The sequence below is a fragment of the Canis lupus genome, chromosome 25 (assembly GCF_048164855.1).
Source record: "Canis lupus baileyi chromosome 25, mCanLup2.hap1, whole genome shotgun sequence".
NCBI lineage: Eukaryota > Metazoa > Chordata > Mammalia > Carnivora > Canidae > Canis > Canis lupus.
The window spans coordinates 16,434,642-16,450,344 of record NC_132862.1 but is presented as its reverse complement, the minus strand read 5'-3'; the positions used below and the strand labels follow the sequence as shown (position 1 = coordinate 16,450,344).

Genomic DNA, 15,703 nt, shown 5'->3' with positions numbered 1-15,703 from the left:
CAGGGCGCGATCCTGGAGACCCGGGATCGAATCCCACGTCGGGCTCCCGGTGCATGGAGCCTGCTTCTCCCTCTGCCTGTGTCTCTGCCTCTCTCGCTCTCTCTCTGTGACTATCATAAATAAATAAAAACTTTTAAAAAAATAATAATAATTAGTAACTAAAATTCAAGTTTATTTAAATTGATTTTTTAAACCGTTTTTAAAATTTTTTTTAAGCCTTTATTTATTTGAGAGAGAGAGAAGAGCATGAGCAGGGGGAGAGGGAAAATCAGACTCCTCACTGAATTCATTCATTCGTTCAGCCAGCATCTGCAGTGGCCTCGTATCCAGGCAGTACGCTCAGCACTGGATCGCTGTCTCTGTCCACAGAGAGCTCACAGTGTGAGACTGTGTGGAGCAGTGGTAGGGAACAAGGTTTAGTGGGAGCCAGGTCACAGGGGCCACGGGTAGCAAGCTCATACATCTCACACTCCTGTGTTCCATGTTTTTTTCCTTAGGACGTCCGAGCGCAGGCCACCATTCCACTCCTGGGCTATGTCGTGGACGATATGCCAAGGAGTGCAGACCTGCCACACAGTTTCAAACTGACCCAGTCCAAGTCTGTACACAGCTTTGCTGCAGACAGTGAGGAACTGAAACAGAAGTGGCTGAAAATCATCTTTTTAGCTGTCACAGGTGAGACACCAGACGGTCCCAACAAGCATCCTGCCACCTTGGATGATCATCCTGAATCTAAGAAAAAATCAGAATGCTGAACTCCAGGACCACCCATGATGTGGGGTCTCAAGATTTACAGCTTAAGACATTCCCAGCCCTCCTTATTCATCTCTTAGCACTTTATGTTGAAAAACATAGGCTCATAAATGCATCTTTTGGGGGACTATTTTCCTATGTTTCTGTACTCTTAAGTGAAACTGATGTGCAGAGCCATTCTACCGATAAAAGTTTGAAATAATGTGAAAATGGAGCATTTTTTAATGAGCTATTCCTTGCATATGTACTTTTGTCTTGAAGAAAACGGTATCAATGGATTCTATCATGATCAGGTTAGAATGGGCCACATCCATCTAAGGTCCTTCTATGTCTTCTCCTTCACAGGTAGGACTTGTAACAGTTTTAAAGATATACCTCCATGTTGCCAAAATAGATCCATGGTAAAATAAAAAAATAAAAAAATACAGGGACAGTTTAGGCTATTGTATTAACTTATTTAATTTAGTTTATAAAGCTCAAGCTGCATAAATAATATATGTTCTTTTAAAACAAAAAGGACAAATTGTTGGTGTTCAGACTTTCAACTTATTAGGAAAAGATACTTGTTTTTGTAGAAATATTCCTAAGAATAAAATATCTCAAGTATATAGGAAGTATGTATATATAGTATTAAATATGAATATAATTATATTATACATGCTTTTCTCTTCAGCTTTAGGTTCATATTTGTCTCTAATTTATTTTTTAAATATAAAGCATGTTTTATCTTGGAATTGAACATTGTTCTAAACTTCAGAAATGTTTTTGGTGATTTCTGTTTAATTGATTGACATCTAAAGGTATTGATATTTTTATAATAAGAAAAAGCAGTAATTTATGTGGCATGGGATATTAGTTCCAACAGTATTTTTAAAGTACTATTTTTTCGTTCTGTGCCTATTTAAAACAGTGCCTCTCTTTGAAGGTGCTAATAATACCTATTTAAATATATAATGAGGGTTTAATTAATGCTTCAGTCTTGATTATCCTGAGATAAAGTACATTTTGGCCACTGGGATGGTCGAAGTCACACAAGTTATTTTACCTTTCACAATCCTGCAGTTGTCGCAGCATTTAATATGAGCATGTGCAAAAACATTCACAGAAACCTAAACTGTACAAGATACCTGACGTTATACAGAACTGGGATGTATGGAAACTACATTTATTGTAATGTTTTTCTTTTCCATAAGACTGTTAAGCATAGTTAAATGAGGACTATATCTAATTAACACTTAAGATAACTGTGTGGGCCTATTCCTTCGTCAGATGGGAAACGAAATTCACATGTGATAAACTGTGTTTGAGGGGCAGGTAAATAGCTATTAGAGGAACTTTATGCTCAACTCTTTACACCACCTCAGTGAAGAAGAGGAGGGGAAACACAATAATGAAAAGCAATATCTTCATGGCAGGTTTGGGAGGTATGAGATGTTTAAAGAGAGTCTGAGCATTTTTCCCCCTGTCATCTGGGGAATGTTTAATAGTCAAAATATGGTTTCTTGTCCCAGGGCTGCTCTTCATTATATGGTGGTTGTGATTAAAATCTCACATTAAGTTGACTATTTAACCTCATCTTTTTCTCAAATTAGATTTTTTTTCCCCATTTTACCCTGCTATACCCCAAACATTGTCACTTTTAAATGCCTAAGTTTGCTAGAAATCCACAAGAACAACCTCACTATCTTGGCCTTTGAGAACTATACCTTAAATGTAGAATGGATTAGCTCAGAATTTGAGACCGCCACACATTCATTCAGGCCTGTTATTTTAAGAAATATTTGAAGTCTCTCCTTTTTTTCCCCCCACTCCAAATGAGAAGGTAAACTAATTATGGCTGACACAATTAGATTGCCTTCCTCTGTAAAAGGAATGCCAGCCATGATCATTAATATTAAACCAAATATTTGGAGTCAGATAAAGGTGTAGCTTCTTAGGCCCTATCAAATCAGGGATAGACTGAAAGAAATGTTACATTACTTCTCTTTTCTAGTTGCCAGTGGTTTGAGGGGTGGTGTGTATGTATGTACAACATATATATTCAGGGTGGCTTTTGAGATGGTTACACTATAGCTATAGATGATGCATTAGTGTCTTAATCACAAGAAAAGAGGAGCAATAAAAATGTAGAATGACTTTTGTACATATGGATAGAGCAGTGGGCCAGTTTAGAAGATTTACGGGCCGGATTATTTTTTAAAACTCTTTGGAATAGTGAGAAGACTACACTTTCCTGATCATAAATTGTTCTCCAGAAATGGGAGTAACATGGATACACTCAAGTTTTGGCTCAATAAATATCAATGTCATTTAATTTAGATTATCAAAAGAATACATAAAAAGAATATTTTCATGCTTTTAACATGTTTAATTAAAAAAAAAAAAAGAAATACTAGTACTAGAAGAGGTTTTGTGGTTATCCAGGTACCATCTTCATGGTCCACCCCTTATTCTTTAGACAAGCACAAAGAGAAGCAATGAAGCAGCCTTACCTGTTTCTCTTAAAGAATCACTAATGCTTTTATTTGGAGAAAGGCAAGAGAATACTCTTAGGCATTTAGTAAAAATATCCAACTAAACCAAAAGACCTCAAAGTGTGATTGGTTTCAAGAGCCCTAGTATTTTGTGGTATCTGAGACATCTGAGCACTCAAGACAAATTGAACATTAAAAAAAATTTTTGATTCCTTTCCTATTAAAACCAACATTCCATATAGATTTCATTTTTTATTTTCCCTAATTTGGTGCTTTCCAAGTCATCTTTAAAGTGCCCTTCCTCCAAACTTAAAAAAAAAAAAAAAATTCTTTGATAAAAACTGCTATTCATTACAAAACATTCCAATTTTTTAAGCTTAAATTTAGCTTTTATTGAAAGTCTACCATTCGGTATGTTAAGTATGAAATGTAGTGCAGACTTATCTCCAGGTTTTAAGTGGGACTCAATAATGAAAAATGCCACCAGCCACTTTTGTAATAATGGCATCGACAATGCCATCATGTATGCAAGCAATAAAAATTCTTCAGGGTATGTTTTTATACTGAAATTTTAATATGAATGCCCCTAGCCACAAGGATATAGAGAATTAACTTTTAGAAGTGATACTATAACTCAAATTGCTGAGTACAGGGAAGAGAAGAGGGGCATTATTCCTTGGATTCAAATAACTGTCAAAAGCATTTTTCCTTTTGCAAAGGGTATGGATGATGAGAGAATAAGCACATCTGCACTACTTTATCAAGCTGCATTTCATTTTCCATGAAGCTTAATACAACAAACAGGTTGGTGTACTTACCTTCACTGGGTGACCTATCCCAATAAAAAAAATTAAAAAAAAAAAAAAACAAAAACAAACTCCAACCTAAGAAATTACTAAACTTTTTACAAGAACTAATCTTTTAAGTGTACCCTGTCCCAATATATAGGTACACATTTGGATTTTTTAAAAGAGTACTTGTCGTAGTCATAAGTAGATAAACTACAAACTTCATAGTACTGCAGGGTTGGTAAAGATTCATTGATGCCTTTTAAAACCCTTATATCAAAAATACTTTTGCGAGTTCCCAATTCTGTTTTACTCTTTGTTGTCTACTTTGTGGAAACAGGGTGGGTTTCTTTTTTCCCCTTCAAATTTTAGATCCCATTTCTGATTATATTTAAAGCCTTAAGTTCTTATTCTGAGAATATTGTCTGTGCTAACTCAAATAATGATCTTTCTGGACTAGATATATCCAGATGAAAAGGCACCAACAGAAGCAAATAAACTCTAAGGAACAAAGGTTTTTTTTTTTTTTTTCAGGTATCCTTGCTATAATGCAGAACAAAAAATTAAAATTTCCTACATCGTATGATGTTCATGTTAGCGGGTCTAAGATTAAGCACATGGTATTTATAAGCTAAAATTAATTCAAAAGGCAAGAATGTCTTAATGTCTTCGTTCTTCAATTTTGTATTCTTCAAGAATGTATTAATATAAAAACTGTGGCTAACCAGTTCTTATTCTATAGAACTGTATTGACACCTGTAGTGGATCGTGTTACTTCTTCATTCTCATCCAATTTTAGTAGAATCAAATTGCTTTTTATTTTCATATTACTATCTACTATAGATTCTTCAGATTTAGAAAATATGAGTATGATATATAAAGACCACTAGACTTTTAAAACCCTTTCTGTGAATTTATGCATATATGTAGATATGTAAAAACATTGTTGATTTCCAATTCTGTTTTTCCATAGGAATGAAATTTTTATAGACACTGTTCTTTTTAACTTAAATATTTTAACATAAATTATTTACATGGATTTTTAGTACAATTCATTCTTATGTGTGCCCCGTAATCATGTTTTTGTGAGAAGATTACTTTCTTACTGATACAGTAAAGAGGAATAAAAAAATTAGGAACTGAAATAAACAAGGGTAAACAGAAGGAGACTGCTGATCTTGAGATCAGAACAGTATATGTTAAGACAAGAGAAAAAAACTTAAACTGAAGAAGGAATATGAACTATAAAATAGAAATCTTTGTAATTGTAAACTGATGGGAAAGGCACCCAGGCCTTTCTCCATTAGTTACTTTTTCCTTTAGGCTTAAAATCTTTCATTCTAATGGGCCATTTTCTGCACTGTTTACTGAGGTAAAAAATTCCTCTAAAGTCAATCATTGTTTTCCACTTTTTGGACTGTGCATTTGGCAGAATGCAGTACCTTTTCTGTGTTTTGAGATGAACTAGCACATGGCTTCTACAAGATAGTTTTTAACTCGTTGGGGTCACTAAGAATTACATGATGGTATACTTCTTCCTAAAATTTGTTATGGTAGATTTAGTGAGAAATTAAATCAAGAAATCTCATTGTAGCATATTTTAATAAGTGAATACCAAATACATAAAGTAAGATATATATATATATATATTAATATATATGTATATCAGTTTGGAAAGAAATAGTCTGTGGGGACCATTACGGTAACAGAATTGCATTATATATTACACATTACGTGGATGTTGGAATGTATCACCTGGGGGTCTCCATTCATTAGCAATCATGTCTGTATATAAAACTGTTTTTTTTTTTTTTAACCAAACTAGCATTTTATTTTGTGAGTGACAATTGACTGATATTTTTGAATAAGTGTTATCTGGGTTTTGGAATTGTTCACTGATCAGTTTGAGAAGGTATGTTACCAGAATTTTAGAGTTAACTCCAATGTGAAAAAGTGTACACAAAAAGTAATTCTTTTCTAGCTATAAGAATGTAAAATACTTGCATATAGTGTATATATTGTGTAACATATGTATATTTGGTCATAAAGGCATAGAATTGGAAACATTGTAAAATTAAGCACTTTAATTCCTATTAAATATTAAGCATTTGTATCTTGTAAATAAATACATCCTTAAATGAATTCTAAAGACTGAAATGTTATTTCAGCTGGGATTGTAGATGTTCGCAATGATTTTGGTTGTCTCAGAGAGAAGTTACTCCAGTAGAGTGCCAATGCTCCTTCCCACCCCCAGTCCCCACCGAAACCTGTGGAACCTCTTGAACCTCTTTCAAGAATAAAGCAATGACAGACACCAGGGTTCCCCAGGAGTAGAATCTCCCTTTGTTAACTCCAGGGCTAGATCTGCAGGAACCGTGAAAACAGTGCTGCTCTATTCTCCAAGAAATGACTGCTTTGCTATGCTATGGTGTTTGCCTCCATTGTTCAGTCTTATGCAGTGAAACAGATATGGAAATGGAAGGCAAAGGAACCGTATTTGAGTCTTAATTCTGCTAATATCTATTAATGTGACCTTAGACAATTTACCTGAGTCCCAATAATAAACTCTTATGGTCATTCCAAGAAATATGAAAAATGCACTTGGTGACTATAAAACACTATATAGGTAAATAGTATCTTATGGAATATGTCACTGGGTTTCATACAGTTACCTTCTTGGCTTTTGATTTAAAATATAAAAGATACCCCAAAAAGGAATGTGTGAATAGTATGATTTCAGAGAGAAATATTTCCACAGCTAATCCTTTTTAGAAGGTAATAGCCTCCTTCAAGCCTTAATGAATTAATTAATTGGTTCTTCAAAACAATTAGCATCAGCTGAAGAATCCCTTAAAAATAAAGGTTGTCCTGGGATCCCTGGGCGGCGCAGCGGTTTAGCACCTGCCTTTGGCCCAGGGCGCGATCCTGGAGACCCGGGATCGAATCCCACGTCGGGCTCCTGGTGCATGGAGCCTGCTTCTCCCTCTGCCTATGTCTCTGCCTCTCTCTCTCTCTCTGTGTGACTATCATAAATAAATTAAAAAAAATTTTTTTTAAAATAATAAAGGTTGTCCTTGGCTCGTCAACATGACATGTTTGAGTCCACCTCATGTACCAGAGTAGAAATATGGTGGAGAAAGCCAGTGTGGCAGAACTCAGAGCTGCTCAAACTAATGTATATAGGAATCATGCAGGGATTGTGTTAAAATACAGCTTCTGATTTAGCCTGTCTGTGATGATACGGGGTCTCGGGTAATGTTGATATTCCAAACCATTCTTTGAAGTAGCAGCTTATACTGAGAACTGTAGACAACTGGCTAGAAGTCCCTGACTCTGCCACTTTTTGTGACTTTAGACACTAACTCTTGAAATGTTGTGGTACTTAGATGATATTTTAGTATATTGCCTGGCCCATATGAGGCATTCACATAATGTTTTATTTTTAATTGAACCATAGTTGACAAATAATATTGCTTTGAGGTTTACAATATAATGATTCAACAATTTTATATGTTACAAAATGTTTACCAGGATAAGTGGAGTTACCATCTGCCATCATACAAAATTATTACATTATTATTAACTATATTCCCTATGCTGTACTTTTTAAAGATTTTATTTATGTATTTGACAGAAAGCAAGCACAAGCTAGGGGAGCAGCAGAGAGAGAGAGAGAGAAGCAGACTCTCTGCTGAACAGGGAGCCCAATGTGGGGCTCAATCCCAAGCAGACTCTTCACTAAGCACAGAGCCCAATGTGGGGCTCCATCTCATGACCCTGAGATCAGGACCTGAGCTGAAATCAAGACTTGGACACTTAACCAACTGAGCCACCGAGGCACCCCAAGGTTTATCTTTTATGGCAAAATACATTTTATTATATTTATATATGCCACATCTTTATTGATAGACACTTAGCCTCTTCCATATCTTGGCTATTGTAAATACTGCAATAAACAACATACATCTCTTAAAATTACTGTTTTATTTTTCTTTGGGTAAATGCCCAGAAATAGAATTAATGGGTGGTATGATTTTTAATTTTTTTTAAAGATTTTATTTATTTATTCATGACAGAGAGAGAGGCAGAGACACAGGCAGAGAGAGAAGCAGGCTCCATGTAGGGAGCCCGACGTGAAACTCGATCCTGGTTCTCCAGGATCACGCCCTGGGCTGAAGGCAGCACTAAACCACTGAGCCACCCGGGGCTGCCCCTCACCAGTGTTTTATAGTTTTCAGAGTACAGGTCTTTTACAACCTTGGTTAGGTTTATTCCTAAGTATCTTACGGGTTTTGGTGCAATTGTAAATGGGATCAATTCCTTGATTTCTTTTTCTACTGCTTCATTATTGTATAGAAGTGTTACAGATTTCTGTACATTGATTTTATATTCTGCAGCTTTACTGAATTTGTGTATTCTAGCAATGTTTTGGTGTGGAGTCTTTTCTACATAGAGTATCATGTCATTTGAATAGTGGAAGTTTGATTTCTTCCTTGCTGATCTGAATGTCTTTTCTTTCTTTTTGTTGTCTGATTGCTGAGGATAGGACTTCCAGTACTATGTTAAAAAAGAGTGGTGAAAGTGGGCATCCCTGTCTTGGCCTGGAACAAGACTATAGAGGAAAGACTCTGTTTTCCACCATTGAGGATATTAGCTGTGGGTCTTTTGATACATGGCCTTTATGATGTTGAGGTATGTTCCATCTGTCCCTACTTTGTTGAGAGTTTTTATCATGAATGGATGCTGTACTTTGTCAAATGTTTTTTTTACATCTATTGAAAGGATCATATGGTTCTAATCCTTTTTCTTATTAATGTCCTGTATCACAATGATTTGTGAATATTGAACCACACTTGCAGTCCTGGAATAAATCCCACTTGATTGGTGAGTGGTGAGTGATTCTTTTACTGTACTATTGAGTTCAATTTGCTAGTATTTTGTTGAGAATTTTTGCACCCATGTGCATTAAGGATATTGGCCTGTAATTATCTTTTTTTTTTTTTAGTGGAATCTTTATCTGGTTTTGGAATCAGAGGAAGGCTGGCCCCATAGAATGAGTTTGGAAGTTTTCCTTCCATTTCTATTTTTTGGAACAGTTTGAGAAGAGGTATTAACTCTTCTCTAAATGTTTGGTAGGATTCCTCTAGGAAGCCATCTGGCCCTGGACTTTTGTTTGTTGGGAGATATTTGATTACTGATTCCATTTCTTTGCTGGTTATTAATTTGTTCAAATTTTCTATTTCTTCCTGTTTCAGTTTTGGTAGTTCATACATTTGTAGAAACATATCCATTTCTTTCTCAGTTGTCCAGTTTGTTGGCATATAGTTTTTCATAATATTCTCTCATAATTGTATTTCTGTGGTGTTATTTCTTCTCTTTTTTATTTTTTTAAGATTTTATCTATTTATTAGAGAGTGAACAAGAGAGAAAGTATGAGTGGGGAAAGGGGCAGAGGGAGAGGAAGAAGCAGACTCCCCACTTATCAGGGAGCTTGATGTGGAACTTGATGCCAGGACCCTGGGATCATGACCTGAGCCAAAGGCAGATGCTTAACTGACTGAACTACCCAGGTGCACCCTATTTCTTCTCCCTTTTATTTTTTATTGCATTTGTTTGGGACCCTTATCTTTTCCTTTTTTTTTTTTTTTTAAAGATTTTATTTATTTATTCATAGAGACACAGAGAGAGAGAGGCAGAGACACAGGCAGAGGGAGAAGCAGGTGCCATGCAGAGAGCCTGACGTGCGACTCAATCCAGGGTCTCCAGGATCACGCCCTGGGCTGCAGGAGGCACTAAACTGCTGCACCACCCGGGCTGCCCCCCTTATCTTTTCCTTTTGATAAGTCTGGCTAGAGATTTATTGATTTTATTATTTTTTTCAAAGAACCAGCTCCTGGTTTCATTGATCTGTTGCATTGTTTTTTTGTTGTTGTTTTCTTGTTTTTTTAAGTTTCTGTATCATTTATTTCTGCTCCGATCTTTATTATTCCCTTCATTCTGGCTTCAGGTTTCATTTGTTGTTCTTTCTCTAGTTCCTTTAGGTATAATGCTAGGTGGTTTATTTGAAATTTTTCTTGTTTCTTGAGGTAGGCCTGTTTTGCTATACATTTCTTTCCCTTTGCTGTATCCCAAAGGTTTTGGACTATTGTGTTTTCATTTGTTTCCATGTATGTTTTTAATTTCTTCTTTGATTTCTTGGCTGATCCATATATTGTTGTGTTTTTTTTTTTTAAGATTTTATTTATTTATTCATTCACGAGGGACAGAGAGAGGGGGGTGGGGCAGAGACAGAAGCAGGTTCCACACAGGGAGCCTGATGTGGGACTCGATCCTGGGACTCCAGGATCATGCCCTGGGCCAAAGGCAGCGCTAAACCGCTGAGCCATCCAGGGATCCCCATTTATTGTTGTTTAGCCTCCGTGTATTTGTAGTCTTCGCAAATTTTTTCTTGTGGTTGACTTCTAGTTTCATAGTGTATGGTCAGAAAAGGTGCATGGTATGATTTCACTCTTTTTGTATTTGTTGAGGCTTGTTTTGTGACCTAATATGTGATCTATTCTGGAGAATGTCCTATGTCTACTTGAATGTATATTCTGCTGTTTTAGGATGGAATGTTCTGAATATATTTGTTAAGTCCATTTGGTCCAGTGTGTCCTTCAAAGCCATTGTTTCCTTGTTATCCTGCTTAGATGATCTGTCCATTTGTGTGACAAACGTTTCTTCATCCCTTCACTTTCAATCTGCAGGTGTCTTTAGGTCTAAAATGAATCTCTTGTGGTGCCTGGGTGGCTCACTCAGTTAAGCGTCTGCCTTCAGCTCAGGTCATGACCCCAGAGTCCCAGGATGGAGCCCACATCAGGCTCCCTGCTCAGCAGGGCATCTGCTTCTCCCTCTTACCCTCCCCCCTCTCATGCTCTCTCTCTCTCTCTCTCAAATAAATTAATAAAATCTTTAAAATAAAATAGTCTCTCATAGGCAGCATATAGATGGGTCTTATTTTTCTTTTCTTTTCCTTTCTTTTCTTTTCTTTTTTTTTTTTTATCCATTCTGACATCCTATCTCTTTTGTTTGGTGCATTTAGTCTACCTTCATTCAAAGTAATTTTTTTTAAAGATTTTTAAGTAATCCTCACACCAAACATGGGGCTCAAACCTACAACCCCCAAATCAAGAGTTGCATCTCCACCTACTGAGCCAGCCAGGTGCCCCTCAAAGTAATTGTTGATAGATATGTATTTATCACCATTTTATTACTTGTTTGTTGTTTCCAAAGATTTTCTCTGATCCTTTGTCACTTTTAGTTTCTCTTTTGCACTCTTTTGCAAAAGTCCGCTCTTTTCTTTCAGGGCTGGTTTAGCAGTCACAAACTCCTTTAGTTGTTGTTGTTGTTGTTTTTAAGTAGACTCCATGCCCAGTGTGAAGCCCAATGTGGTGCTTGAATTCACGACCCTGAGATCAAGACCTGAGCTGAGATTAAGAGTTAGACGCTTAACCAACTGAGCCACCCAGGTGCCCCAATTCCTTTAGATTTTGTCTGAGAGACTTCTTATCTCTGCTTCTATTCTGAATGAAAGCGTTGCTGGATAGAGGATTCTTGGCTGCAGCTTTTTCCTGCTCAGCACTTTGACTGTATCATGCCAGTCCCTTCTGTCTTGCCAAGTTTCTGTTGAAAAATCTCCAGTTAGCTTTATGGGTCTTCCCTTGTAAGTTAAGGATTTCTTTTGTCTTGCTGCTTGTAAGATTTTTTTCTTTATCACTGAATTTTGCAATATTAATTACAGTATGTCTTAGTTTGGCCTGCTTTTGTTGCTATTAATGGGAGTTTTCTGTGCCTCATGCATCTGTCTTTCTGTTTCCTTACCCATTTAAGGGAAGTTTTCTGCTATTTCTTGAAATAAATTTTCTGCCCCCCTTTTCTCTTTCTTCTTCTGGGACTCCTATAATACAAATGTTTTTTTATGTTTGATGGAGTCACTGATTTCCTTAAGTCTATTCTTGTGTCCCCTAATTCTTCTTTCTTTCTCTTTTTATTTATTTATTTTTTTTTTTAAGATTTATTTATTCATGAGAGACACAGAGAGGAGAGACACAGACACAGGCAGAGGGAGAAGCAGGCTCCATGCAGGAAGCCCGACGTGGGACTCTATCTTGGGTCCCCAGGATCATGCCCTGGGCTGAAGGTGGCATTAAACCATGAGCCACCTGTGCCGCCTGTAATTCTTCTTTCTCTTTGTTATTCAGCTTCATTATTTTCCACCATTTTGTCTTCAGTAGACTTATTCAGTCCTCTGCTTCTTCCAACATCAAGTCTATTTTCTCTCTTTTTTTTTTTTAAGATTTTATTTATTCATGAGAGACCCACAGAGAGAGGCAGAGACATAGGCAGAGGGAGAGGAAAGCTCCCTGTGGGAAGCCTGATGTTCCACTCAATCCCAGGATCCTGGGATCACGACCTGAGCCAAAGGCAGATGCTAAACCACTAAGCCACCCAGGTGCCCATCAAGCCTATTTTCTAATCTCATTTACTGCATTCCTCACTTCTGACTCTTCTTTATCTCTGTGGTGAGGATCTCTTCTGGTATCTTCCACTCTTTTCTCAAGCCCCGTGAGTATCTTCATTGTTGCTTCAAATTCTCCATCAGGCATATTACTTCTATCTGTTTCACTTAGATCTCTGGCCATAGCCTTATCTTGTTCTTTCATTTGGGAAAAATGCCTCCATCTTTGCATTTTGTCTAAGTCTCTACCTTCTTCTTGTGTTAGAAAAGCCAGTTTTGTCTCCCGCTCCTGGAAATAATGGCCTTATGAAGAAGAGGTCATGTAGTGCCCAGGGCCTGTGCTTCAAGGAATGTCTCTGGTGTGTGCTGCATGCCCTGTGCTTTTGTGTTGCAGCTGCCCTGTCCTTAAGGATCATGATCCGTGGAGGCTCGTCTTGCCTGCTGTGGCCAGTTTTTGGTTCCTGGCCTGCATATGGCAACTTTTAACTAGGTGTGCTCTGATCTGGCCAGATGTGGTGTGGGCATGGGGTTATTCTGGTCTCCTGGGGGAGGGGTCCTCCATTCTGGGACTGAGGGCAGTTCTTCCAGAACACAAGGGAGTGGGGCTTGCTGGAAGTTAGGCAGCCAGCGTGGGTGCTGAGCTGCTTCCCTTGGGTGGCTCTGTGTTTATGCCGAGGGGCGGAGGAGGGAAATGGCACCAGCCAGCTCCTTTGTTCCAAGGGGTGTCTCCATGAATGCTGCCTCTCAGGGAAGTGCCCTGAGAAGAATGAGTAATCGTCCCCCACTCCCCCATGGGTCCCAGGCATTTTTCAGATACTGTTTCCATGCTGACTGCCTCTGGGTTTTTTGCCTGCCTTCTCTCCAGAGGCAGAGCACTGCCCTCCTAGCCAAGCCTGCTGACCTTTAAAACTCCAGGCTTTAGGGGCACCTGGGTGGCTCCATGGTTGGGCACCTGCCTTTGGCCCGGGACATGATCCTGGAGTCCTGGGATCGAGTCCCACATCCGGCTCCCTGCATGGAGCCTGCTTCTCTCTCTGCCTATGCCTCTGCCTCTCTCTGTCTCTCGTGAATAAATAAATAAAATATTTAAAAATAAAATAAAATAAAACTCCAGGCTTTAGGGGCAGCTGGGTGGCTCAGTCAGTTAAGCATCCAACTCTTGATCTTAGTTCAGGTCTTGATCTCAGGGTGGTGAGTTCAAGCCCTGTGTTGGGCTTCTCATTGGGCGTAGAGCTTACCTAAAAATTAATTAATTTTTAGAAAAACCCTTCCAGGCATTAAAGACATGGTAGGAGGAGGAGCCTGCCAAGCTGGGGCTGAGGCAAGCTTGCCTCAGAGCAGAGGTGGCGCTTGGTATGAGCAGGGTAGGCAGCTGGTGTTGGTGCTGCGCTGCTTCCCTCAGGTTGCTCTATTGATGCTGAGGGATGGGGGAAGGAAATGGTGCTGGCCAGTGGTGTCTCCGTGAATGCTGCTTCTCAGGGATGTGCTCCAAAAAGAATGAATAATCTCACTATGGTGTGCCCCAAGTGTCTTTTAGGCCGCTATTTCCATGCTGTCTGCCTCTGTGTTGTTTGCCTGCCTTTTCTTCAGAAGCAAGGCAGTGCCCTCAGGTCTCTATCTCGACTACACCTACTGACCCTTATTTTTTTTTTTAATTTTCTAAATTCAAATTCAATTAATTAACATATAATGTATTGTAAATTTCAGAGGTAGAGTTCAGTGATTCATCAGTCTCATATAACCCCCAGTGCTCATTATATCCCGTTCCCTCCTTAATGTCCATCACCCAGTTACCCCGACCTCCCCATCCCTCTCCCCTCCAGCGACCCTCAGTTTCTTTCCTGGGATTATGGTTTGTCTCCCTCTCTGATTTCATCTTGTTTTATTTTTCCCTCCCTTTCCCTGTGTTCCTGCTTTATTTCTTAAATTTCACATAAGAGTGAAATCGTAGAATAATTATCTTTCTCTAATTGACTTATTTCACTTAACAGAACAGACATTTCTCCAAAGAAGACATACACATGGCCAACAGACACATGAAAAAAATGTTCAACATCACTATCAGGGAAATACAAATCAAAGCCACAATGAGATACCACCTCACACCAGTGAGAATGGGGAAAATTAACAAGACAGGAAACAACAAGTGTTGGAGAGGATGTGGAGAAAGGGGACCCTCTTACGACTGGTGGGAATGCAAGCTGGTGCAGCTGCTCTGTAAAACAGTATGGAGATTCCTCAGAAAGTTGAAAATAGAGCTACCCTATGACCTGGCAATTGCACTACTAGGCATTTACCCCAAAGATACAGATGTAGTGAAACGACAGGGCACCTGCATCCCGATGTTCACAGTAGCTATGTCTACAATAGCCAAAGTATGGAAAGAGCCCAGATGTCCATTGACAGATGAATGGATAAAGAAGTGGTATGGAATACTATTCAGCCATCAAAAAAATGAAATCTTGCCATTTGCAATAACATGGATGGAGCCTGCTGACCTTTAGAACTCCAGGCTTTTTTTTTTTTTTTTTTTTTAAGATTTATTTATTCATTCATTCAGAGAGAGTGAGAGAGAGGCAGAGACACAGGCAGAGGGAGAAGCAGGCTCCATGCAGGAAGCCCGATGTGGGACTCGATCCCAGGTCTCCAGGATCACACCCCGGGCTGCAGGCAGCGCTAAACCGCTGCGCCACCAGGGCTACCCTAGAACTCCAGGCTTTAAGCCCCACTGGTTGTAAGAACTCTTGAAATTCAGTACCTCTCATTTTCCAAACCAGTGGTTTTCAGGAAATTGTCTCCTTGTTCATTCCCCTGTGCATCTTTCTCTCTCTCGTTGTCTCTGTCTCTCTCTCTCCCCTGCACAACCGATGCTTCCTCCCCTCTGCAGTACATAAGATCTGTTTCTCCCCCAAGCCACGTCTCTTTAATTCCGACCTTTGATGTGGCCTCTTCTCTCCCTTTAGTTGTGGAGTTTGTTCTGTCAGTCTTCAGGTCAATTTCTGGGATATTTAGAATGATTTGAGAGTTACCCGGTTGTGTTTGTGGGATAAGGCAAACCTAGAGTCCTTCTTCTCAGCTGCCATGTTCTTCTCTCCAGTTGTAGGTTTTTTTTTTTTTTAGTTGAAAGGCCTTGTTTCCTTTTGGCACTTTGAGTATATCATGCCACTTTCTTCTGTCTTGCAAAGTTTCTG

The 15,703-nt window shown here is 38.6% G+C and overlaps 1 protein-coding gene across 7 annotated transcripts in view; it reads left to right on the top strand.

The window, feature by feature from the left end:
- Nucleotides 1-8,859, top strand: part of FGD4 (FYVE, RhoGEF and PH domain containing 4) — a 214,293-nt gene extending 205,434 nt beyond the window's left edge. For 4 of the 7 annotated variants that reach the window (XM_072798411.1, XM_072798414.1, XM_072798416.1 and 1 more), the window contains 2 exons: nucleotides 498-675; nucleotides 7,650-7,858. In XM_072798411.1, coding sequence (XP_072654512.1) covers nucleotides 498-675; nucleotides 7,650-7,843 — 372 coding nt within the window. In that variant the 3' untranslated portion in view covers nucleotides 7,844-7,858. Of the gene's footprint in view, nucleotides 1-497; nucleotides 6,158-7,649; nucleotides 7,859-8,561 lie in introns of those variants that run through there. The other 3 variants (XM_072798412.1, XM_072798415.1, XM_072798413.1) reach the window with 2 other exon arrangements.
- Nucleotides 8,860-15,703: the final 6,844 nt, after the last annotated feature.